This window comes from Danio rerio, chromosome 5 (genome assembly GCF_049306965.1).
Source record: "Danio rerio strain Tuebingen ecotype United States chromosome 5, GRCz12tu, whole genome shotgun sequence".
NCBI lineage: Eukaryota > Metazoa > Chordata > Actinopteri > Cypriniformes > Danionidae > Danio > Danio rerio.
In genome coordinates this window covers 43,711,956-43,739,427 of record NC_133180.1, presented here as the reverse complement: position 1 = coordinate 43,739,427, position 27,472 = coordinate 43,711,956, and the positions used below count along the sequence as shown (strand labels likewise).

The 27,472-nt window shown below is 35.4% G+C and overlaps 2 protein-coding genes and 1 long non-coding RNA gene across 18 annotated transcripts in view; 1 reads left to right on the top strand and 2 right to left on the bottom strand.

The window, feature by feature from the left end:
* The window catches only part of rufy3 (RUN and FYVE domain containing 3), a 33,197-nt gene extending 17,977 nt beyond the window's left edge, over window positions 1–15,220 (bottom strand). For 4 of the 13 annotated variants that reach the window (XR_012405871.1, XR_012405870.1, XM_068221168.2 and 1 more), the window contains exons 1-2: window positions 14,739–15,220; window positions 3,462–3,635 (exon numbers count right to left, since the gene is read on the bottom strand). Coding sequence is in view for 8 of the 13 variants with exons in the window: in XM_068221168.2 (XP_068077269.1) it covers window positions 3,462–3,635; window positions 14,739–15,012 (448 nt within the window). In the remaining 5 variants the exon portion in view is untranslated. 13 annotated transcript variants of the gene reach the window in all.
* Window positions 15,221–18,520: 3,300 nt separating this feature from the next.
* cxcl20 (chemokine (C-X-C motif) ligand 20) lies at window positions 18,521–26,186 on the top strand. 2 transcript variants are annotated; one of them, XM_009301661.4, is made up of 4 exons: window positions 18,521–18,751; window positions 20,191–20,317; window positions 25,571–25,684; window positions 25,791–26,186. In XM_009301661.4, exons 1-4 carry the CDS (start codon window positions 18,703–18,705, stop codon window positions 25,843–25,845), a joined length of 345 nt encoding a protein of 114 aa, XP_009299936.1. In that variant the 5' UTR covers window positions 18,521–18,702; the 3' UTR covers window positions 25,846–26,186. The 2 variants fall into 2 exon arrangements, with proteins under 2 accessions (XP_009299936.1, NP_001108527.1); NM_001115055.1 differs by having other exon boundaries at window positions 18,686–18,893; window positions 25,791–25,872.
* On the bottom strand, window positions 20,910–24,831 carry LOC141385589 (uncharacterized). 3 transcript variants are annotated; one of them, XR_012406291.1, is made up of 6 exons: window positions 24,773–24,831; window positions 24,584–24,645; window positions 24,043–24,109; window positions 23,193–23,245; window positions 22,967–23,082; window positions 20,910–22,375 (listed from the first exon to the last, which is right to left on the bottom strand). It is a non-coding gene; the product is annotated as an uncharacterized lncRNA (long non-coding RNA). The 3 variants fall into 3 exon arrangements; XR_012406293.1 differs by having other exon boundaries at window positions 23,193–23,240; XR_012406292.1 differs by lacking the exon at window positions 24,584–24,645.
* Window positions 26,187–27,472: the final 1,286 nt, after the last annotated feature.

Genomic DNA, 27,472 nt, shown 5'->3' with positions numbered 1-27,472 from the left:
CACATCTTAATTCCATTTCTGTTTAGTTCAGACTTTAATCAGATTAAGGTATTCAGAAATTGCTGTTTACATGGTAGTCTCTTAATCAGACTATTGTCTTAATCCTATTAAAATCATATTAAAGTATTGTTTCCCATGTAAACATACTCAATGTTCGACTCAACCACACCGTCAGGGCTCTGTGAACTTGGCTTTGCGAAGCAGCATTTTCTGTTTGTACGTACATCAAAAGCAAGTATGCTATGGCTCACTCTTATTGACAGATAATAGATGATTTGCGGTTAGTTGTGTCAGGAATCTGACCACCGATTAGCATGTTGTCCTCACAGAAAAAGGCTGAGCCATCACACTGAATCAGGTAAGCTATATTTATGTTTCAATGTAATTAATTCTATGCACTTTAAACACAGCAAGTAATATGTGAAGGATGTTTGCGCATGCATTATAATTTTGGCTCTATGGAGGGGTGTCTGAGGGGCATGATTGAAATTAAACAAACTTTTGGGGGCAATTGTTCTAAAAGTTCGAAAACCCCTGCTCTAGGAGAGTTGTACAATTAGCACATATAAAAAGAGGAGTGTTTCTTTAAATACTGCCTGCACTGTAAACCATTTTCCAATGCAATGCAAAAAATAAAATAAAAACTCTGGCACACTATACATACATGATTACAAATAGTATATGAAACATACAAAATACTGTCTAATCAGCAATTATCAAAATTAATGACCAAATGGTCATACTATTATTATGCAATGAACATACTGGAATTTAAGCTGGGATTTGTATGGAGATACAAAGATTAATATCTTTATTGAAATTAGACGCCCCATCCATAACCAACCTTAAATCATACCTGAACACTGTTTAACAGTTCCAAGTAAACTGTTTTGTGACATTCTCATAAAATCTCTCTGGTTTTGAAAATCTTTGTTCGTAATTGTTCTTAGCCCTGTCAATGTTTATCTATTTTGTATTATTATTATAATATTTCCTCTCCTGTTTCTCTTACGTTTATATTCTTTAGCTGTCAATATAATACTTAGCGTCTATGGAAGAAAGAGTCAATAAAGATAGACAATGTGTAACATCATATTCATCAAAAGACGGTTTATGTGCAAGTAACCGCACCGGTCCGAGCAGGTAACGAGCCAGCATGGGAGACAAGCTCCGATAAGATTGCAGAACAACGTCTGTCCCTGGATCCGAGGAGTGAGCTTTATGCGATCACCAGCTGGCTTCCGTTACATAAGGGCAAATATAGATGACTAAAACCTCATTTACTCATTTTACTCATACTTTTTATTATTTATAATGTCCAAGGCATTGATATTAAAATTGAATGCTACTTTTGTGCCTTTATTAGCCTTTTTCTCGCTTGTTTACTGGGTTAAAAATCTTACATTATTCCATCTCCACCTGCTGGTGAAAGCTAGAGCAGCTGGCGATCTTCAATCTGCAATCTATTGCTTCTCCTGCAGTTCCCGGATGTAATGTTGAATTTTATCAGTCGAATTTGATCCACTGAATTTATGGAAGCGAATATTAGAACTGAAATAAAATGAACTGAAAATGACCTTTTGAATATTATACATCGTATTTTTAAAGGGTATTGAATATTTTTTAAGTGAAATCTGAAAATTGAATATGAATTATTGAATTTTTAAGTATGAAAACGTGTTTGAAATATTTTTCGTTGAAATATTCACAGCTTAAATAAACAGATATGTTAAATTTCAAGACCTAAAAATTAGGGATGTAACGGTATCAGAATTTCACGGTACGGTAATACCTCGGTATGAATGTCACGGTACGGTATTTATTGAATCATTTACAGGAAAAAACAAAACTTATGAAAATACTCCAAAAAAGTGCCAAAAGTGTCAATGACATACAAATTAGCCATCTATCTGTAAGCTTTGAAACAGGAACTTCAATTTTAATAACAAAAAAAATATTAAACCATGTAAAAAAATAAAGTTTCAATTTAGTATTGTTGAAAACTCACCACATTCAACATTTAATCACACTCAGCCCATCTACCCAGATGAGAGCTCTGCTAGTCGGACTTCTCATCAAGCATCTCCCGCTGGATCTAATCTCACTATATTTATTAAACGGGATATTTCATTTATCTTGTTGTCTTTATCTAACGACATATTCCCTGACTTTGGGCATTGGAATCTATTACTTGTTCTCAGGTAACGTGTTTTGGCTGAGCGCAAAGATAAGTTAATGATTAATGTAACCACGTACATTCTGTATATTGACTGATCGCCTTTATTTCCTATAATGTAAAAACTTATTGTATGTTATACTTTTAAAATGGCCATTATCGATTCTTAAAACTGATATTCAGCAAAAGAGAGGCTGTGTTTCGTATTTTCACTGAAATTGAAAGGAGGCAGTTGTTATCGGCTCCGTTTTGTTATAAATATCCACACAGTGAAGATGACACTCATGCAGCACGACGCCTCAACATTTCTGCTGTCTAAGTTGCTAATATTAAAATGAAAATAGGCAGTTCCTTAAATCATGTTTACATTTTATTGTTGAGAAAGTGAAACAACGAAGCCAGGGTGATGTGAATGAAGTTACAAAGTACACTGTTCCCTTTGAAGATTTACCCGTGTCCTCTGTATAATCTGCTTTTCCATATCAAACTGAGAAGAAGAGACTGCAGCCTTGATCAAACTTGCGAAGTCTGAACTTACACGGAGATAATGCAGGACTGAACTGTGCGTGTAAAGCAGGTCGCACACCAGAAGCGACGCTCAGTGGCGCGCCGTGCAGCGCCACGTATTTTAGAATTCTAATTATAGGTTTCTATCAGGATACACACACCGGCGCCGCAAGTCGGCGGCTGTCGGCGGCGCCCGGCGACGGCTCAGGACGCAGTTCATTTTTCAGCCGCGCCACAGAGCGCCATCTGATTAGTTTCATGTTAAATATCATTCGAATGTGCGCGTCTGGTTTGCGATACTTTAATCTGTCATGTACGCGCCGTGTCGCGGCGCCGAGCGGCGCTTCTGGTGTGCGACCTGCTTTAGAGTTTTCCAGCTCTTTTCATCCCCGCTTCTAGCAGCACACTCCATTTCCGCATTACTGGATCTGTAGCAACAACAGACCGCAAGGGATGATGGTCAAGCATGGGCTGATGGCAATTGTAGTTTTCGTTACCTCCCGTTCGCTTCATTCGCCTGAGCAAATTTTCTCAGAAGACCTATAGTTTTACCGAGTCATGCGACTTCGGTAATATCGAAAAAAATTAATATTGCGGTATGACGGTATTTACAATACCGTTACATCACTACTAAAAATACAAACCCTGGAATTCAAGTCATTAAAATGCAAGAACTTGTTAATACGGTGTATTATTTTTTTCAGTTTGTGATATTCAACAAGCTTTTTAATTCAAGACTTTAGGCATTGATTTTGTTCCATAGATTTGCTGAACTTACTTTTTAGTCCGTGTTTCAGGCAGTGCTCCATGACAACAAAAAACTGCTGCAATGGGGCATAGTCTGAGTCCAGTGTGCGGCCCAGGTTCAGTGCAGACTCGATCAAGCCTTTAATGCTTAGTTTAGCCATGTTCATCAGGTTAAGCCTCTCAATGGCAATGGGATCCTTGGGATCTAGAATGAAGCAGAAATTCAAACATGAAATAAGATGTCAAGTTATATATGACACAATGCTCTCAATGTGACATGTCCTGCACATAAATCATAACATAATAAGCAGATTATGATGGGTTTGACTGAAGTACTTCTCACAAAAAAAAAACAAAAAAAAAAAACTAAAAGAAAAGACTTGAAGAGCAATCCAACTGACTCAGGTTACATTACCAAGTTCTGTTTGATGCCGTGTAAAATGATCAAACAGAAGATGTGAACGAATTTCGTCCTAGCATCTAAACCATGTTTCAGATAAAAGTGACAAAAGAGATGATTGTTTTAGGGAAAATAAAATACAATGCAACCTAACAAGGAATGCATAACAAATTGCATGAAGTACAGTAAATTAATTTTTACTGAATTGAATTTTGAGCTTCAGTTCTCAGGCCTCACCCTAATTCAAAACACACCCACAGTAATGCAATCATTTCATCATCAAGTCTTTCAATGCATTTCTGTTAGCCAATAGCAATGATGTTTTTTAGGAGAGAATTGAGGGAAAGGAATATAAAGGACAATATAAAGGAGAGCACTGAGGAAAAAGGCTATAAACCTTTTTACTTCAAAATCCCTTCATCTGACTGTGTATAAATAGTTTATATAAATTCATGAAAACTAGAAATTTTAAATGTATAAAACTACTTCTTGACAAAATTTTCCAGGAGGGTTGTTTTCCACAGCATATTGACTTGAAATGAAGAAGAAATTAAAACAATTATAAAGATGTCAGATTAAGTCTTGTTATTTGAAATAACTATTCCTCATACAATCATCTTAAATCACTGCAACAACAAAAACTATGATGTTCCAAGACCGTCAAATGTAAAGAAAATCCAACTGACGCTGTAGGATTCACCAGCTATTAAAACCAAAGGGTGAAGCTTTACATGTTAAAGACTGAGTCAAGCCTACGCAAGGGATAAACAAACTACCCAAAACAAAGTCAGACTCTGTCAGGACACAGAGACACAGACATTTTCTCTGCATTCAATTCAAATTCTTTGAATTACAGGCCTAAATCCAAACAATTTTAACTATGGGCATAAAATGTTGGTAAAATCATGCAATAAACCAGCCAGAGAATGGGGTGAGGCAGTGAGACAGCCAAAAAAAATTAAGCCAGACAAGAGCAATGCACCCAAATGAGTCACCAGAAATTTTGCTAACAATAAGAGAGCTAGAAAAATGAAAATGCTATTAATGAAAAATTAATTTAAAATTTTAAAAAGGATGGATGATCATAGAGATGGACAAACAGAGCAAGAATTTATCAGCATGAGAACAAGAGGAAAAGCTCTGGAAGCTGTGCTGTGAATGTGCCATTCAGGGAGGCCGATTCGGTAAAGACAGGGCCAAACAGCTACACCTGCTGTGGTTTTAGGATGGTGCCCGAGGAAGGGATGAGGTGGACTGGGGTGAATGATGCCACCATACGCACCTTTAAACTCATCAAGCATTTGCATTTGCTCCACCAAATCTGTGAAATCCTCCCATGAGTCTTTGCAAAAGGCAATGAAAAACAGAAAAAAAAGCAGAAAAGGATTGGGTCATGCACATCATGGGAGTAAACCAAAGCAACAACAAGAGGGAACACGCATTATGTTATAGGAACATGATTCTACAAAGCCAAGCTTGTTCTCTCTCACCGTTTAATATTAGCACATATTTTCTCCAAGTGAATGTCTTCAGAAGCACTAGAGGAGAAGCTAATAATAGCAGCCTGAGTGTCAATAGTCCTTAAAAGCTAATTATAATTTTGTGTTGGAAGACAGCTACTATTAAGTATTTTGACTTAAGCTCTGATCAGACCACATGATTTTTATTGTCAGCTACAAAACTCACTATGACAGATTATCCGACTTGACGATCTTGACTTGTCATGGGTAACAAGTGTGCCAGACTATATGTTCCTTTATGATCAATTATGCCATGACGTCTAGGGCAAGTGTTATTTCCCAAAGAAGTCACATATGTTATGATAACAATATTTCTTATCTTGTTAAATTCAATGTTTTTTATGTTATGTCAATCTCAACGAATACTGATGCTTCCTAACTAGGCTACATTATTTAAGGTAATTCGATATGAGATTAATAGATTCAAACATATATTTCCTTTTTAATATTAAGATATTTTCTTTTAAATCTAAATGTATATTATCCAGCCATGTGTTGCTTAATAAACACTCCCTTGCCTGAACTTGCCTCGAGACGGAGAAAATGAAAGCACACCAGCACCAAGGAAAAATCAGATGCTCAAGACAAAATAATGATATATAAAAAATAGCAAACATATGACAGAGGATTGTGATACAACAATTACAGTGAAGCATTAATTAAATCCTTTTCTTCCAGTGAACAAAACAAATCATCCACCTCCACAGTTGAGTAATGGATGGGCACAAACAAAAAAATTATTTGTATATTTTTCTTGGAAAAATGTTCTTTTTGAAATGTATTTTATTTGGTATAATTTGCATCTTAATTTTTTTGTTGTTTATCTAGTAGATAACGAACCAAGAATAACGAATAACATCTGAAGTGAAAGTGCTTCAAAATCAGTCCGATATATACTTCAGCGCGAAAACACAAACTGGTTTGTTAAATAAAATAAAATCTAGCTTAAATAAAATTCAAATGAAATATTCAGTTTCAGATAAACTTATATTAAACTGTTTTCACTGTTAATGACAAAATCATAGATTGCTGGTGAGTTTCAGTTCAATTGGATTAATCATGTAATTTGAATAAGCAGGAAATGCAATGAATTAGTAGCACTAAACGTGTTCCCAGATTACCTTGGAAGAACAAACTTGGTCGGAAGGTTGAGAGACCTCAGAAACTCGTTGTGAGAATGGAGATGTCTGTATATTTGTACCAGTCTGTCAAACAAATTTGCTTAAAACATTAATATTTTAGAAAAAGTAGTTAAAGTTTGCATAACCAATGATTGAACTCATCCACCTGAGACCCACTCATAAGTAAATATGCAGCCTATTTTTTTTAAATACCTGACCCACGGATTAACAGCAGTATCCACAGATATAACTGAAAAATTCTGTGCTCTTACTGTCCAGTTTCACCCACATGACGGAACTCAATGTGAAGATTGGTGAAAAAATTAAACAAGCTAGACTTCCTGCGATGGTGTTGTGAAGCGTCACAGACATGGTATCGGCTGTCGTGAACTATGCCACATTACATGTAGAATCTTGTGTCACTATGCCCATTTGTCATTTATGACTCCCCACAACACCCTACGTCAAGAAAATAGAGACAGATCTGACCAGTTCGAGTGATCTGATCAGGGCTTATAGAAGGACCTCAGAAAATGCTCTACTGACTACTTTATTATTATTTACATCAATTAATTAGACACAAGGCCTAATCAAAGAATGCAGCATTTCTTCTTTACCTACAGAATGAGAAATAAAAGTAAATAAATACAGAAAAAAAGAAACATAAAGAAAGGCAAAGCCAGAAAAACAGACACAAAAAGAGAAAGAAAAAGAAAAAGACAGAAAGAAAGAAAGAAAGAAAGAAAGAAAGAAAGAAAGAAAGAAAGAAAGAAAGAAAGAAAGAAAGAAAGAAAGAAAGAAAGAAAGAAAGAGACACATGAAGAAATGTAGAAAGAAATAGAGAAAGAAAAAAATACAGAAAGACAGAAAAAATACAGAAATAGAGAAGGAAAGAAATACAGGGGTTGTTCCAAACCTGTGTGACTTCTTCTTTTGTTTTGAAAAAACACAAATGACTGATTTGTCACCATACAAAATTTGTTTTGCCATACAAAATTAAGTCAAGTCAACATTTGTTTGTGTTATCCAAAAGAAAGTCATGGGGGTCTGAAACAACACACAAGGAGTGTAAATTGTAATAATTTTCTGTTTTAGGTGAACAGTTTTATTAAGATTTTCTAAATTGCTTGGCTGTGAGGGTGGGGGGGGATCAAACAAACCATGATACCTAATGAGGCAGAACACACCAAACACATTACAAAGAAAGAACGTCTGCATGCAGTGAAACAGACCAAGGTAAAATGGCAACTAACCAATATTTACAGTCATATATGTCATATTTATGTAAACCACCTCTGAAGAAAATACAGGAGAGATCGCTAAGAAAAGAGACAGATATAACTTCTATGAAACCTGGTGGAAAAAGTGGTTCTTTGAAGATAGAGGTTTACTGCAATGTGAATGTGAAAAGACAAATAGGTCAAACCGTTCAAATGTGATGCAATCCATGTAAATAAAGGTCTATGACCAACAAACAACTAATAAAGTTTATAGTTATCTTAAAGGAGAACACTGCAAACAGACTATTTCAAATAATATCTTCTATTCCTGATCTTGCTACAAGCCGGTTTCCTGCTCAGCAGAAGATAATAAAATACATTAGACTGAAATAACTGTTGCTCTTAATCTTAACATGTGGATTCTGGTTGCATCTATCTTCTTTTTTCTTTACTTATTGATCGCATCCCTTCAGGACATTTGATTGATAAGGAATCTCAGGACCATCTCCCTTGGATTCGCACGACTGCTTTTCTGACATCCTCTTTGAAAGTTTTACAAAATAATCTGTGATTCATCTGTAACGAACCTGGTTTGCACAAAAACTTGAGCAACTTGAAAAAACAAATCTGTGAATGGATGGATGGATGAAATACAAAATATTAATAATTCTGACAAAATATTAATAATTCTCAATGTCCAGACTGTTTTTTCTTATTTGTTACATAATTTTACTTTCCCCTCGACTCAGTTAGAGTTTCTTCAGGATGCCAACTTCTTTCTTACCGCTTTTTACTATTCACACAAAACTAATACTCACTACAAAATCCTATAAAGTTTTAATAACCATTATAATTCTATGATTCATGCTCATCGAACGCCTCAAAAATAAAGAGGAACAAATTCACAGGAATCCCTTTCAGAAATTGTTCCATCTAATGAGCAACAAAAACACTGACAGACATAAGAACAAAACAAATGTAAGAATTTCAGTGCAAACTGTGCTTAATATAGGAACAAAATATTATTGCTACCTCTACAAATACAGCTTCTTTTGCTGAGAACAGGCCTATTTCACCTTTAGGTCCAGTGAAGTGCTTTGAAACATTTATTTGCATGGCAGGGTATGTCGGATGCTAGAGAGCCTTTGATTGGTCGGGATTTGATGAGAAATTAGGCAAAAGTGACGGCAAGCTTTAGATGTTTACATCATTTCTTATACGTTTTTAAATGCAAATTTTGTCACTGTTTCGGAGCACTCCAACTTATAAATATCCTTAAAACTAACATCAATTTTTTTTTATTTCACCTTTAAGAAACTAAATGTATTGCAACCAATGAATCTAAAAGTCACAGTCAGGAGTTACAGTTACATTTTTGAGTTTACTTTCACACAGGAATGACTTTCATTCTGAAGCATCTGCTTAATTTATTCCATGTGATTGTAACTGAATTTAAATAAAGCTGCAAAACCCCAAATGCTTCTCTCAAATCCTTCAGTGTATAGGAAAATACCTTCACACACACAAACAGTGGAGCTGCATTAAAAACTACATTTCCAGGCAGGCCTGAAGGGACGGCTGAGAGCGTGATGGTGGAAGGCTGGGCCAGCACCGCCCAGCACCAAAACAGTCATGGAGGCCTAGTGATGCTGTGAGCTCCTACCTTCATGAGCTGGCTCGGGATCTGGCGTGAGCGAAATGTCGTTGAGCTCTCGCAGGCACAGCCACTCGCCATCCACCGACACGCGGAAGTTGCATAGGTAGATGGTCTCCCTGGCAGCCTGTGTGATCTTGTCAGTGGTGGGGGTGGGGGCTTCGCTCTGGGGCGTCAGATCAGACATGGTGACTCAGCTGATAGCTGGAGCTGCGACGAAAACAACACTCACGATGGCCGGAAGAGTCAGGTGCAAGGAAGAGGAGTGATTTGTTGTCTTCTCCGATCCACTTCGACCAAGAGTCTTGTCCAAAACAAAGGAAGAATGAAAAAGGAGAGGCAAGAGAAACGAAAGAAAGGAGAGAAGAAAAAAATCCACCAGCAGTTCACGACAAGCTTGACAAAAAGGGGTGTTATTCTTCCAGGGCTCAACACTGGCCTCGTCTTGTAAATGAGCAACGACAGCTACAATCCTCGCCTGTGAATAATGGCTTTGAGTGTTTTCTGGCTCAGCACAGCCAGGGGATTGAGATGCTGTGTGAGCCTCAGTGGAGCTACAATCATAGACGTCTCTCTCTCTCTCAGTCCCTCCCTTGCTCACAGCCCAGCCGCTTGCTTTCGCATGATTGGCTGAGAGCGCTGCAGATGGGAGGGTGTTAAGCAAGATGGCTGCAGTGATGCTGAGGAGGATTGTGGGAATCACGTGAGCAGATGGTGGAGGGGGACACACACGGGTCCCGAGAGGCCTGAGGGTTGTTGGCAATGGATAGGGGGCTGCTATCAATGATCCACAAGCCGCAAAAGTGAAGGATGGAGGAAATATTGATTAAGAAATCTGAGCTGTGCTGATAAAGCTGGTTTTACTAGAGAATATGTTTAAAGGAGAGCTTAAATGTGTGTGAAATAAACATGAAAGTTTGTATTGGTTGGTTTAAAAAAAAAATATTGCCACAATTATGAACCATTCTCAATTTTGGGTGGTGTTGTTGAGCAATGAGAAGTGTAAGAAACCGTCTTCTGCCCCGACCTAGATTACACTGCACGATGAATGTGTGTTGATGCTCATTTCCTAAAAGCGCTAAAATTATTTTGAGAAGATGGGAGTCAACAGTTTTGTTGCTTCTGCACTGTTTGAGAGGATCACATCTTGAAACGGTGAGCTGCTTTAGAATGGAGATGGGTGTGGGACACAAAAAAGCATCTCAGACAATGGAGTGTCGAAACATCATTAACATACACACTGTAAAAAATGCTGGGTTCCACACAGTTGTTTTATGTTGTCTCAACACAAATCAATTAAGTTAACTAATTAAAGTTAATTTCAGAAGTTGTCCGCTAAAAAAATTCTCAAGAATTGTGTTGATTCTGCTCATTAGTTTTAAGTAGCAACAAGCAGCAAAAATATATCTTTGCGACGTGCAGAGCTGTGATATAGTTATGATAGCAGGAAGAACTTCCTTTACATTAAAGTCCTCCTAAACCGCAAGCTGTGATTTTTATTATTTTCATAAGTTACAAGAGAAATAGAATTTTAAATGAGCAAACAGTGGGTGTGGCCTAATTTTTTCTATAGTGGGCTAAATGGATGTAGTAAAGCAGGCAATTCATTCAAAAAGATCAGCAAATGGGTTTTAGAAGAGTTTTACAACCTAAAAAACTCATCCTCCTCACCATTTCTGTTTGTTGTCAAAACTGACAGTTGCAGCAACGTTAGCTATGCCCATTGTCTTAAAATCACATAAGTTTCAGATTTCATTTAAAGGTTAGAAGGGCAAACTATTTTTTCTTAAAAGACACACAGATAAATTGTCCACCACAAAACTGCCAATGTGAGCTAAAAAAAATCATATGGTTAGTTTTATTTCTTGGAGACTTTTAAACTAAAAAAATTTTCAAATGTTTGAACTGAGGATGCTCCGAATTCATTCCAACTTCACTAAATCCAAGCTATTGCAGTATACTTTGAGACTGCTATGCTAAATAAACTTCTTTAATAAAATCTTCAACGTCCCCATCGTTTATCTTACACAAAGAGTTTTTTCAAGCCACTGAAAAAAGAACCCCACATGCAAACATTGATATCAAATGGGGTTAAACTATATTAGAAGTAATCTATAATGCAAACCTCATTAATTATTTACAGAAGAAAAGCACTGAAAGCAGCCCATTTATGAACCTAAATTGGGTATGAACTAGGATTGTACAATATTAAAAACAATGATATTGCGATAATTTTGTCTACACACATTGCTATATAAAGCTCACATTTGATTTAAATAACTATTTGGAAGGAAGTTTATATTGAATGGGATGATTTTATAGTCTGAATAAAATGTAATTACAGGCATAAAAATACAATACAACAAAGATATAAATAAAATAGGCAGTGCTTTGTGGAGTCGAACAGTAATGAGGTACAGCAATTCAGAAATCAAAATATGAAATAACGCTGCAGTCTTCACTGTAAGACTAATTAAATAATCATTCTTAAAGATGTAAATTTGATCATTTATTGGGTCTAAATGGTTTAAATTAGCTTGAGTTTCAGTCACAGGCCTTAAAAACACATCCAAATGAAACTCTTTTACTGGTTAAACTTTGCAATGACAAAAATCACACAAGTGTTCTGAACAGTGGTTCATGGTTAATTACAATGGCAACTCAACATCGCAGATCCTGCCATGTGTGACTGTTGTGAAATATTGCAATATTCAATTCATTATCAACGCTCAACCTATATTCTATGTAGCCCTACAAACTAACTACTGTTCAAAAGAGTCACAAAATGTTTTTTGAAAGAAATTAATATTCTATTCAGCAAGGATTGACTGAATTGATAAAGTGGAAATAAAAACAATTATACTGTATTAATGAATTTTTATTTTCATTAATTAAATATATATTTATATTTAATCTTATATTATATATAATCTATATTTTATATATTTAGAAACATTTCTTAGACAGAAAAAAAAAACATTTTGTAATGGCTCTATGAATGTCCACTAAGGCACCAGATTAGCTGTATTGTAAGCTCTGGCCCCAACACTATTCTTTGAAGAAAAAACAAATCACTTTAAATAGTGATTCAATTTAAAAAAAAAAAAATTAAAAGCAAATGTAAAAATAATAAATAGTAATAATAAATAATACATTTAAAAAAATTTAAATAAAAATTTTTAAAAAGCACATCACAAAACAAAGCTCATCATACCTATTTACAGTACACAAAGCAATAAAAAATGTTTCTTGGGCAGCAAATTAGCATATTAGAATGAGCTGAACAATGAACAATGATGCCAAGCAAAGATGGTGAAAAAAATCACCTTTTCTATTATGCATAAAATATTTTAATGGTATAATAAATTAGAAAACGTAACAAGCATAAAATACTTCTTTTAAAACAAAAGAGCAAAAAAAAAGCTCAAATAAAAATTAGAGACCCTAAATTTTTGCAAGGTAGTGTATTTAACTCCCAATCATAAAATGAAAATATATCATATTTTCAATTTCACCTATTACACAAAAAAATATTATAATCAGGCTAATTGGGTTATTCTCATGAAACTAATAAAACAACACAGACCTTTGGATTTTGAATATAAAACTTACTAATTTAGTGATATAAATACAACATAAGAGTAAAGACAATTAACTATTCTACCAAGTACAATGTATCATTTCAACATAAGAATTAAAACTTTTTTATTTTACTACATTTCACCTGAAATTCTCATTACTGCAAGGTCTATGTCTGAATAAGTGCTATGTTGTAACATATTTATACAAATTAACAAAAAAAATCTAATAAAAACAAATAAATTGTTTAATAAATTATTTTACATTAAAAAAATCCTAAATATTCATGACTTTAAATATTGAAAAAAGCAGGAATATTAAGAATCCACGACTAATGTTCTCATTCTCCACAATAAACAATAACATTTCCTAAAATTATTCCAGTATTTTTCCAAGCCAAATACTACGGAATAAAGACTTTGCTAAAGCCCATCTCTATGTGCCATGTCTTTACATTGTTTCTTTTCTTTGCTAAGTAACACAGAAGAATGTCAAATGATAGCGTATAAAACACTCAAAGAAAATAATGTTCAAGTTTAAAAGACATTGTACAGTGCTTTGCATCCAGTGTGTGATGGTAGGCCCGCACGAAATCTGTGCGCACTGAAATACGCAGATTTTCACAGATTTTTAGCCCATCGTTGAGTCTATTTATTTACTTGATTAAATGTGTGTAAATTTATATTTAATCAGTTTTTAAATTATTTCAGGAATATTATTGACTAATATAAAAATGTTCATATGATTTATTTACAATACAGTTTGTAAAGTAATATTTTCTGTCTTTTAGATTATTATATGAGACTTGCCTAGCTTACCAAATAAGTGGATCTAATTGAATTTGCATTATAAACATTAAATAAAAGTTAAAAATGTATTACTTTTTTAATTTCATAAATTAAGTTTTTAGTTATGATTCTCCTCAAATCATTTCACATAAATCCACAGATTTTTTAACAAAATTCTGCACAGAAATAGCAAAAACTTCCCACAGATTCTGTCTAGCCCTACTGATAAGCCTAAATAAACAGCAGTTCTTCTTAGCCAGTCATTTCTTCACAGCATGTCAGAACTCAAAACACGAGACATACAGATTATACAATTATTTTAGTTTTTCCAAGGTTCACCTGTATTTCACAGTTAGCCACAAAAGCTCAAAGTGACATCAACATAAACATATTTTCTGAGTTTTAAAAACAGAAAATTTTCAAACCAAAAATGATACACAATTCTGCTTCCATATCTTTTTAACCATTAAAAACACCCAAGCTTATTTGGACCTATGGAAATGCAAATTATTGGATGTCTTCACAGAATCTCAGCCACTCCAATATGTCATTCAATACTGACTTTATAAATACTGCATATGTAGACTATTTGTAATTTACATATCGAAGTTACATGACACAAGATAGCTAAAGAGCTAAAAATGAAATACATGAATGTTAAAACACACACTAAACCAAATGACAACCTAAAAAAGACTGCAAATCTGAGCATCATACAAATTCCAACTGTCCAACGAGTGGGCATCAGCGCTGCAAGCTAATGACAGTTTGTGCCAGTGGTAGGTCATCTATTGATTCATTAACTTAATTAGAAGTCATATATCTAAGAAGAAACCGAGGACTCTTTAAAAGACTGAACAGCAAAATGTAAACACGAAAAAACGCCGCAGTGCCTGTCATTGTGCAATGTTGTTGACATTGAACCACAGTGCCCATGTCAAACATTACTGCGCGTTCAAGTGCAAAAGACACCAACACAATCCTGCCAAATGAACCCATAAGCAGATGATCATAGCATATACTCACTTCTTGTTTTCTTGTTAATCTTCTCAATCTGGAATTCATAGCGCACTGGTGCAGGAAGAGAAGAGCTCGTCTTGGTAAACTGTATACTAGAGTTATAAGTTAGCGCCTCCTTAAAGTAAATCACCGAGGCCGGAGAAAGCGACTCCTCGGGACTGATGGCCTTATGTCCGTCGCTATCCTTCATGTGGGGTTTGATGAATTCGTTAGATGACACTAAAGTTTCAGAAACTTCAGTGCTGTGCTGTCCCGATGCTCCTGAGCTCTGGTCCGCCATCTTCAGTTCAAATTCATGTGACCGCCCTGCGTCAATACCGCTGTCCGCTCGCGCTTCACTCAGCTTGCAAAACCATTATACAATCCTTATCGAGAAGCTTTTCGGACAGTACGACTTGACATATCAGGCGTTGTTCCTATATCAATGGTCAAAATAATAAATGGGTAAAATGTGATTGTAATATGGGTCATGTGCTGTGACGTAGCTCGTCAGCTGGGTGAGAGCATTTAAAGAAACAGCAGCAACATTCCACTGTTTGATCTCAATACAGGGAATTTAAATCACATGACACAACACAACTCTACAGTTACTTGACTTCATTCATTCATTCGTTTTTTGGTTTTTTTCGACTAAGTCCTTTTATTAATTTGGGGCCGCCACAGCAGAATGAACCTGCAACTTATCCAGCACATGCTTTACGCAGCGAAGAACATGCAAACTCCACACAGAACCGCCACCTGACCCAGTCAAGGCTCGAACCAGAGACCCTTTTGCTCTGAGGTGATAGCACTACCTACTGCACCACTGCGTCGCCATTACTTGACTTATATATTGTTAATATTTAGTATTTGCATATAAAATAAATCAGTTCATTCTATTTTAAAGAATAGCAAAAGTGTAAGAAAAACTTTGAGTTGAATTAGCTGTATCCTGCTGCTAGTCATATTAGCTTACATTATAGTAAACAACTGACACCTACAAATCAAGCTGAATCTTTAATAACTCATGAACCGAAATTAAAATATGTTGACTTAATTTGATCTTTAAAGTAGCCTATAGGAGAGATTGGAGACTTTCCTTAAGTTTTACAGTTTTCTTTGGGGAATGACCTACATTTTCTGCCCACTCTAACTGCTAACATGTATGTACAAGATTTAGGCCTTTCCCCCAACAAAACTGAAAAACTAAAGAAACTGTGATAACAGACTGTGTGTGCAGTCCACCTAGGTGATATTAGTGTGTGCAGCAATACACCTCAATTCACCTAGTCAAATGTTGAAACTGACTTTGTGCTTGAAGAGATAAACTCTGGTATGAATGAAAAAGACATTTTCACAAATTAAGTGACATTTGTGTGTGGATCACTACAATGCAATTGAAATAAACACGTACATTAAATTATTTAATTATACATATTTTTAAAAGGTGACATGGTGGCGCAGTGGGTAGCACGGTAAACTCCCAGCAAGAAGGTCGCTGGTTCGAGCCCCGGCTGGGTCTGTTGGCATTTCTGTGTGGAGTTTGCATGTTCTCCCTGTGATTGCGTGGGTTTTCTCTGGGTGCTCTGGTTTCCCCCACAGTCCAAAGACATGTGGTACAGGTTAATTGGGTAAGCTAAATTGTCCGTAGTGTATATGGATGTTTCCTAGTGATGGGTTTCAGTGCTAAAACATATGCTGGATAAGTTGGCGGTTCATTCCGCTGTGGCGACCCCTGATTAATAAAGGCACTAAGCCAAAAAGAAAATAATACAATACTGTGATATTGTGTGTATGTTCATCGTGATTTGTCAAACACATCATAATTATATTTATACAAAGTACAAATTTAGACATGTGTTTGAATGTTTCCCAGTACTGTGTTTCAGCTGGAAGAGCATCCCCCGTTGAATAAAGGTACAAAGCCGAAAGAAAATGAATGAATGATTGAATGAATGAATGAATTAATAAAATTTAGACATCTTCTTAGATATTAGATAGCTTAGAAATTCACAGATAAGACCACTAGAGGGCGCCATAGAAAATGTTATGGTTTTGATATATATATATATATATATATGTCGGCTTAGTCCCTTTATTAATCTGGGGTCGCCACAGCGGAATGAACCGCCAATTTATCCAGCAAGTTTTTATGCAGTGGATGCCCTTCCAGCTGCAACCCATCTCTGGGAAACATCCACACACACATTCACACACACTTATACACTATGGACAATTTAGTCCACCCAATTCACCTGTACCGCATGTCTTTGGACTGTGGGGGAAACCGGAGCACCCGGAGGAAACCCACCCGGACGCAGGGAGAACATGCAAACTCCACACAGAAAGATATATATATATATATCAAAACATTAGTATAATTAAAATGTTAGTATCTCTATAACAGCTATGAAACTCTCACATCAGTAAAATGTTGTTTTTAAAATATAAATAAGAGCAAGTAATTTGTTGTCGAAGGTGCATTACATGAAATAAAAGAGCAGAAAATATATATATATTCAGATTTTCTGGTTGCCAGATGTGTTTCTATTTCTTTTTCAGTTGACATAACTTTTGTATGTGATTTATTATTGTTATTTTCTTTAATTAGCCAGGAGATCACAGAGACGGCACAATCTCTTCTTCCAGTGAGACCTGTCAAGACAGCAGCACAAAATTTCACACACAAAAAATAAAAAACTAATAAAAAACAATACCACAAAATTACATAATCACGATTCGTAAAAAAGTACAGATCATAAAATACAAATACAGATATCTTTTAAGACATAATACACGTTTAAAGGTACTCAGAGTCAGATTGAACAAAGTAAATATGCACTACCGTCACATTTTTATCATTATATGCAGAATTAATTTTGTACTTTTTCTTTCTGTGTCCTAGTATTATGTTTGTTGCCCTGTCTTTGATTCTTGGGTTACATTTGTTGGTAAGTTTGCTTAGTCTGTCTGTGTTGGCTAACACACACCTATCAGATTCACCTGTTTGTTTTTGTTGAACAGCGTTTTGTTGCACATTTTGTGCCTGAATCTTAACCCCAACACTGCTTCACATTAATTTCACTTATTCATTTGTCGCAAAAGAGAGAGAGAGAGAGTGTGTGTGTGTGTGTGTGTGTGTGTGTGTGTGTGTGTGTGTGTGTGCGCACCTCCTTTCCATTGAAATATGAGAACAACTCTGCTCATTAATCACCAGTACCATTTTAGTTAAACTCCCACTTATCCTTGACCTGAACTAATTTCCCTCTGGTATTTAAAAATCTTCTGATTTACAGTAAATTGGTTTTAAAATTTAACTGAATTATAAAAAAAAAAAAAAACATATGTGAAATCCTTTCAATTATCAGACAAAAAGAAAGGCTTTTTATTTTATTATTATTATTATTTTGCTTTTTTTATTTAGTTGGTACATTTTAAATGTTTATCTTGCCTATTTCATCATCTCCTTTTAGTTATCAGATTTCCATAATGATTAGCACAAACACCAAATAACATTTGACAAAAAAGATGTATTATATAATAAATAAAATCCTGTTATCGCAAATCCTCTTTATGTATTTAATTAATTCATTTATTATCCAGTATATTTCCATCATTAAACAGTTTCAGTTTTTTTTTTTTAACTGTATGGAAAGTAAAAAATAACTCTGGTTAATATCTTCCTAAATGTAAATATTAGATGATCAATCATTTGCTAAGTACACATTTCTCTCATTTATTCGAGAGGCACTAAAATTAATGTTTAACTAGTGCCAAGACACAAAACACAGTGCTTTTACATAAAACACACTCACTATGAACAGACTGACTGAAAGAATAACAATCATTGTGTTATTTTCTGTATATTCATTCTCTCTACTCAGGGGACTCAGAGACAAAAAAAAAGTTCAGATTACAGAGATTAGGAATTGTCAAAAACACCTCAACATTATTGTTTCATGCAGGGATTTTCCCCCCAAGAACCATTGGGATGAAGGACGTGTTTTTGAGAGATTTCATTGGAAGACAGGAAAATGAAAGTAAGTGCGTGCCTGATAAACCAAAGACTGTTAAAGAAGGGAAACATTTTTCCTGAGCTGCCTGTGAGAGGAAGCATGAATCAGATTGTTCTCATACTGCTTTGTGCGCTGCTGTTTGGAATGAGTCTTGCACAGTCAGTAGGTAAGCTGATAGTTTTAACACACATAACACACCTTGGCAAAGTAAATCCTTTTAGTTAACTCTTTAACACAATATTAACATGATGTGATAGTAATTATTTAAGATTTTAAAACTTTGTTGAATGTTTCTGGTCAAATCTTCAGTTGATGTATACATATTTTAAATTTTAACAATGCATTTTTAAACAAAACAAGAATGCTGAGTTATTTCAACCCAAATTTGGTTAAAATAAAAAAAAAAAAAAAAAAACTGGGCTAAATTTGTGCACTGTTTTATATTTAAAAAAATTAACCTTCCTCAAGTAGTACGTTTTATCCATTTTTACCTATAATTTGTGTTAAAATAAGATTTTTATTTATCTATTTATTTTTAAGTGTATCTTTTCCACAGCATGCAGTAATTGTTCTTACATACTTTTCCAGAGTCATGGAATGAATCATAATCATGTTTGCTCTTTGATGGTGTTATTGATGAAAGCTAATTATTCTGTTAAGCATATCAAAATAAAAACATTACAAAAGCTGTCCATTTTGTTGTACCTTTGCTTTTAAGTGCACTTTTACGTTTACTATATTGTTTTTTGGATTGTCCACACTCCATTAAAAATAGTCTGGTCCTCTAAAACAAACACATTCATGTATATTTATGTTCTATTTTAATAAAATGCTCTCTAATACTAACACTTTCTATTCTATTTTTTGTCCTTTTATTTAAATAATACTGTGGTCAGGCTCTATTTAACCCATATAACCATACATTTTTCTTTTAACATTAACAATCTCTTTTTTTAAATTGTTGGTCTAAGTGTTATAAAAATGTGTTTTGGCACGAGGCCTGTTTTCTGTCAGTCCAGTCTACAGTTTAGAAGAGTCAACTTTATCAAATGAAATGTAGTTAACTCAAACTCATTTGAAAAGAGTTTTGAACTCAGTGTTGAAGATAATGGGTTAATTCAACACCTCATTGCTTCAATTTAAATGAACCAAGGACACAGTACTCTTATAGTTTTTTAACTCAAACGGTTTGTTTAATCTGTTTCCTCAAACAGTTTGAGTTGCCTTGACTTATTGTGTTATACAGTAGTCAGTTGGTTTGAGTTCTCTTCATTTCTTGGGTTTTACTTTGCTCAAATTGCTTCATTTACTCAAATGGATTAAGTTCACAGGACTCATTAGGATTAGGTTTTGAACTTGAACGGTTTGTTGCAATCGGTTTTCTCTAACAGTGAAGGGGGGGGGGATTACAGTGCAGTTTTTCTTGATTTCCACTAATCGCTGCTTTATCCCTTGTGAAACAGGGCATGGAGGAGGGGGTTCTCAGCGCTGTCGGTGCATAGGAAAACCTTATAAAACAGTCAACCCTAGATCCATTCAGGCAGTTGATGTGTTTCAACCAAGTCCATCCTGCTCAAACAAAGAGATTATGTAGGCGCTTTCTGTTACATGCTACACTCTAAAAACTGCTGGGTTGAAAACAACCCAATTTGGGTTGTTTTGGTAACCCAGCGCTGGGTAAAAAAGGGACAAACCCAACGCTGGGTTACTTTAACCCAGCAAGTTGGGTTACAAGTTTAACCCAGCATGCTGGGTTGTGATTTTAACCCAACTATTAGTTAAAAATTACTACACTGCTGGGTTGAATGTAACCCAAAATGGGTCAGAAATTTAATCTAGAAACTGATGATTAAAATCACTAAAATAAAAACAATTCTACAGCAATACATAGTTGTTCAGTAATGGAATTTTATTTATGACAAAAGATAAAATGTGTCCAAATGAATTTGAGATTTTTCCCATCTGCACCTCAGCATTAACCCTTTGACTGCCTGCTCTACCAAATGGTTGACCTTGTTTTTACTGTTTTAAATAATGACTGTTAAAGTCATAAGAAAAAAGATGATTTAGTGTTCAAAATGTTTATATACATATAAATATATATATATATATATATATATTTTTTTTTAATTGGTCTTACACATAATTTTTCAGATTTTTCATAATTCTGGTACTTTTACCATAAACATACATATCAATCATTTGGTAGAGGTTGATATTTTAGAAATTATAACATGTGTTAAAATGTACTGATTGTGTTCAATAGCGACATTAGCAGTTGAGAAATGCAATCCAATTTTTTTTTCTTGAAAGGGTTGTTAAAGGGTTAAGACGATTTCTGTGAAAATTTATCAAACTGTATCACAGAAACACTGACTAAAGTTCAGTAACAATGCATCAGACTGAAATCAGACAAATTACCTTAAGAAAATGCATATTTGAAATACATTCAAAAACATTTGCATCATTTATAAATCAGGAATCATCAGTAAGGCAATTGCAATGTTATTGCAGAGTAGAGAAAAACAATAGTATAAGGAAGTAATAATGAAAATGCATCTAAATGACTGAAGTCAGAAAGTAATTTGAGCACAAACATCAACATATTCTCATATAAATCATCAACTGCAATGCAGAAAAAAATATGTGAAAGTAATAATGAAAAGGCATCAAACAGCTTGAAAAAACAAAACAAACAATAAAAACTAAGAAAATACAAATTTTATATTAAGAAAAAATAAGAAAACATTTTATAACTTTCCCTTTAACAATTATGTGCAAACATCAATATATGAGCTATAAAGCAATCATCAGTAAGGATGATCAAGTTCAATGTAAATGCAGTTTTGAAGAAAAAACAGATATAAAAGTTAAAATGAAACCTGAGGATGGAAGCATTTTAAAACAAATTTGAAATAGGAAAACTTTTTTTAACTTTTACTCGAACAATCATGTGCAAACATCAATCCTGAGATATAAAAGAGTCTGTAAGAAACATTAGTTGCAATGTAACTGCAGTGTAGAGTGTCTTAAAAAATATCGAGTCCATTATTATGTGCCGTCATCATAGCAAAGAGAAAAGAAATCAGTTATTAGAAATGAGTTATTAAAACTATTCTTTAGAAATGGGTGTCATGGTGGCACAGTGGGTAGTACGATTGCCTCACAGCAACAAGGTCGGTGGTTTAAGCCTCAGCTGGGTCAGTTGGTGTTTCTGTGTGGAGTTTGCATGTTTTCCCCGTGTTCGTGTGGGTTTTCTCTGGGTGCTCCTTTTCCCCCACAATCCAAAGTACAAGTTAAAGAACACAGAATCCAAGGAAGCAGTGAGGTCACAGTATTAATTATTACTGTTTGTCAGCAAAAATTAATGCTAGCAGAACCCTTACTGCTAGTGTCTCCTCCCCAGGATGTCCATAAACCACAGTCTGCCACACCAGGGAACACTGCTTGGGGTAGTTCACACCAAAGATGTAGAATGCTTTATAGCAAACGTCCACTTTGGCAAGTAATGTACTTTGCAATAATAAATAGCACAGCACGTGAGCAAAGGCTTGAAAGAAGTGGTGGTCTCCAAGGATGAGAACATGAGGAAACTCAATAGATTCTTGAATTCAATGGATGAAGATACTCAGCAATATTGGTCCCAATCTGAAAAAATAAATAGAAGTAAGATTTATTAAAAACTCAAAAGTGTAAAAGTTAAATATCTTTAGAGTTAACTTTAGAACACCTAAAATACCTTTAGAAGCAATTAAGGCCATAACACACCAAGCTATCAGCCAGTGTTTGCATTAGTTAACCACTGACCATGGCACCATGCTGCAATTTTTTGGCCCGAGTGAAGATGACAATGCAACAACAGGTTTGCCTAAGGAACTTTTTTTAATAAGTAATAGTAAGGCAAGATGAGCATTTGAAATTATTAAGTATTTAATTGTGTTTTCTTAATGAGAATAGATAAGACCCTTCTTCCTGAGCTGGGACTGTTTGCAACCGTATTTGTATAATTTGAAGCCGCATTTAAATTTTCTTTAAAAACTTCAAAAATGAGGCACAATCTCAGTCCAAGATGGATAAAATTGCTGAAATATTTTCCTAAAAAAAAAATCTTTCTGACTGAAGAAAGAATGACATGAACATCTTGGGTGACATCTTTTTATGTTTTACGCAGCAGATGCCCTTTCAACTGCAACCCATCACACTCTCATTTACACACACACTATGGACAATTCAGCTTACCCAATTCAGCTACACCGCATGTCATTGGACTGTGGAGGGGAAACCCATCCAAGGCTCAAACCAGCAACCATCTTGCTGTGAGGCGACAGCACTACCCACTGCGCCCCCATGCCACCCTAATAACAAACATAAAAATAACATTTTCATTGTTAATAAAATAACTAAGACAATCATTATGCATTAAATGCATCATTATGCATCGAGAAACCTTTAATTGAATCCTTACCCTCTGAATTGTATTCAAATTGACCTAAAAACGAGGAAAGGTTCGCTCCTGTGCTAAAAATCAAACAAGAGAATGTCACTGGTTGCATGAACAGCAGATTTTAAAAAATAACCAGACAAAAACAAATTGGCATTAGAGTTCAATCTCTCAGTTTAAAGTGTTGAAGTGGCTAATGATTACTAGGGCTGCCCCCTAATAATTGAATAACCATTAGTCAACTAAAAATTTATTATTCATTCATTCATTTTCTTTTTAGCTTTGTCGCTTTATTAATCTGGGGTAACCACAATGGAATGAACCACCAACATATCCAGCATAAGTTTTATGCAGCGAATGCCCTTTCAGCTGCAACCCATCACTGGGAAACAAATACTCATTCACACACATACACCATTGACAATTTAGTCTACTTAATTCACCTTTACCACGTCTTTGGAAACCGGGGCACCTGGAGGAAACCCACGCGAACACGGGGAGAACATGCAAACTCCACACAGAAAGGCCTATTGACCCAGCCAAGGATCGATCAAGTGACCTTGTTGCTATGAGGCGAATGTGCTACCCACTAGTTGCAGAAAAAAGTCCACACTGGCAAGGTCAATGTATGCTGCATGAATCCGCTGTGTAAAAAATATGCTGGATAAGTTGGCGGTTCATTCCGCTGTGGCGACCCCAGATTAATAAAGGGACTGAGTCAAAAAGAAAATGAATTAATGAATAAATGGTTTATTAATAAATCTGTAATTATTCAACTAATGCTTCAAATGAACATCACAAGTCAACCAGACAAATGTTTAGACAAGGGCAGCCCTAATGATTACAATGAACCAAGTAAAATATTATTACATACCTTCAAATGTGGGGATTAACTCCTCAAGATTGCATTCTTTTAGTTTGATTTTCACGCAATTATCCATCTGAAAAAGAATAACAGATAAAAGCGTTTAAGCAAAATTAAGTGAAAAAAGATCATGTTAGCCAAAAGTCACTATATCACAAAAATACTCCTAAATGATAATAATTATCCAGGGTGTCACATAAAACGGTGGTCAAACTTTTTCTTTTTGCAGTCGAAGATGATTAGGTTGGAATTAGTCTTAGCTCAGACATTTCCGTTAGCATGAAACGACCCTTACATACAGGATTAATTAAAGATAGCTCAAATCACGTCTAGAATGTAAAATGCTCATAGTAAATTAATAACATTTGCTATTCAATGTACAGATGTACAGCTAAACAAAATGTACATGCAGAGCAGGACAATTATTGTATATATTTTGATAAAAAAAAAAAACATTGTTAGAAGCTGAATTCAACACTTATGCATCAAAGTATTGTCACAAAAATCCATGAACAAACTTAAGAAATACAATAGTAAAAATACTACTTACTGCTTTACAGTTAACACCCCAGAAAGATCACAAATCACAGTAACGTTACTTACTGTCATCACCTAGCCAACATAAAAATCTGTGTCATTCAAAAGGTATTTTATTACAATAAAAAGCTCCTAAATTATCCTAGGTGTTGTGTTTATAAAGTGGTCATCAAACATGCTTCACGTTAGTTTCATTAGTTACCTTATACTTTTCGAGCTCCTTCCGATGCCATGCGCGCTTACCCGTCCACCGATCAACAGGCTGGGCGTGAGGTGGAGCAACATGTCGGGCGTGAGGCGAGCACAGGTCAGGAGTTAGGCGGAGCAACAGCTCGGGCGTTAGGCGGAGAAACAGGTCCGGAGAAACAGGTCGCCGTTAGGCGGAGAAACAGGTCCGGAGAAACAGGTCCGGAGAAACACGTCGCCGTTAGGCGGAGAAACAGATCCGGACAAACAGGTGGCTCGTCAGGCGGACTCGGAGCAACAGTTCAGCCATAAGGCGAGCACAGGTCAGCGTGAGGCGGAGCAACAAGTCGGCCATCAGGCGGAGAAACAGAAAAAAAAGCGCGTGTATATTATACTAAGTAAACTAAGTGTGTTATTTCTTATGAAAATTGTTAAAAACACACTAAATAACTTACGTCTCACACAGAATTTCACTCGCTTCCCCTCAAAGACAGCGCAAAGAAAATGGCGGTTTCTCACGTTGATGTCCCTGCATGTTGACGTGACGTGCGTGCTCTCTTTCACGTCCGCGTTCCCAACCCAGCACTGCTGGGTTATAGATAAAGATCGATTTTCAACCCAAATTGGGTTGAATCAACCCAATTTTGTTACCCAGCAGTCTCAACCCAGCATTTGGGTTAAAAAACCAACCCAGCATTTTTTAGAGTGTAATATTGAATCATTATTCTGTCTAGAGATTTATTTTGTAACTTAGTGAACTATTGCACTTCCAAATGAGCTTTGCGTCTGCCTTTTTCTCCTGCTGATCTTATAGATTGACGGTCGTGGAAGGGAGGGGAAAAACAAAAGGAAAGGGAAGCAGAAAGAGGTCAAAGGTGTGTTTGGATCCTAACGGGAAACAAGGACAGAGGCTACTGAAGGGCAGATGGTGAGATATGCCTTATTGCTGAATGTTCTGCTTGTATAAAAATAGCTTGTCTGTGTATTGCGTTTACAATATGACTAATATTTTGTCATTGTGTTTTCAAACATAGGGGGAAAAAGCAAAACCAAAGGAACAGAGGAAAAAAGGAGAAGAATAAAGTTTGACCGAAGAGATGTCATGTGATTTTTCCCTCCTCCGCGTGATGTCACAACATATGATTTTAAAGACATTTACACTCAGATGTGTTTCCCTTTCTTTTTATGTTTTGTGATCTTTAAACATTTGTATGATTCAACTGTTGAGATATGGTATATGTATATGTAATTGGTCTGACCTATTGCCAATGAATGTTTTATGTCAGTAATCTTAATTAAGAAAGCACTGTGTCCACAATTACAACATTTTTTACTATTTTCACCAGTTCGTTTTTATAGAAAGTATTATCCTAATCCATTAATTGTGTGTATGCTGTGCCCATTAAAACAATAAATATAGTTTTATAATTCCTGCTGGTTTAGTGATTTGTTTACTTCTGATGTTTAGTATTAAACAATTATTATAACATTATGATTAATTACACGGACCTGGCAGATTGTCAAGTAACTATTACAAAAAAGGACATATTTGTCTATAATTTAAACGGGTTGTAATATAAAAATTCTGTCATCATTTACTTACTCTCAACTTGTTCCAAATCTGTTTGTTTTTCTTCTGTTGAAAAAAAAAGAATATGTTTTAAAGAATACTTAAAACTGGTGGCCATTGATACAGTTTTTCAACATTTTTTTCTAAATCTTCTTTTTGGGGGCAGCACAGTGGTGCAGTGGGTAGCACAATCGCCTCACAGCAAGAAGGTCGCTGGCTTGAGCCTTGGCTGGGTCAGTTGGCGTTTCTGTGTGGAGTTTGCATGTTCTACCCATGTTGGCGTGGGTTTCCTCCGGGTGCTCCGGTTAATCCCACAGTCCAAAAACATGTGGTATAGAGTTGGATAGGCTAAATTGTCTAGTGTGTGTGTGTATGTGTGTGTGTGTGTATGAGTGTATGGATGTTTCCCAGTGATGGGTTGTAGCTGGAAGGGCATTTGCTGTGTAAAACATATGCTAGATAAGTTGGCGGTTCATTCCGCTGTGGCGACCTCGGATTAATAAAGGGACTAAGCCCAAAAGAATATAAAAGAATGAATGATTGAATCTTTTTTGCTGAAGAATGAATTACAATTGGATTTGTTGTCCACACGTGTAAAATTCGTTTATGGCCTCCCAAACATCACAAATACAAAACACAAACACATAGCACAAACACAAGGCTTCCTACACCACAGATTACCAACACACAACCCTAGCTATGAAACTACAAATTAACATACAAATTACTTTATGGTCATTTATTCAATATGGCACAGGTGTCAAACTCAGTTCCAAAAGGAACGCAGCTCTGCACAGTTTAGTTCCAACCCTAATTAAACACACCTGATCAATCTAATTGAGTCCTTCAGGCTTGTTTGAAACCTACAGGTAAGTGTGTTGGAGCAGGGTTGGAACTAAACTGTGCATGGCTTCGGCCCTCCAGGAATTGAGTTTGACACCCCTGCAATATGGCAATAGCAGACGGTATAAAGGATTTCTTAAAATTATTTGTTTTTGCTGTGGGTACTCTGTATCTACTACCAGGAAGGAGCATCCCAGCAGTCAAATTTATTAAAAAAAAATGTATTATCTTTTAGCTGTAAATTCATTTTAAGATAAATAATCATTTGAAATGTACAGCTTGCATTAATGTAAAATGTCGCTA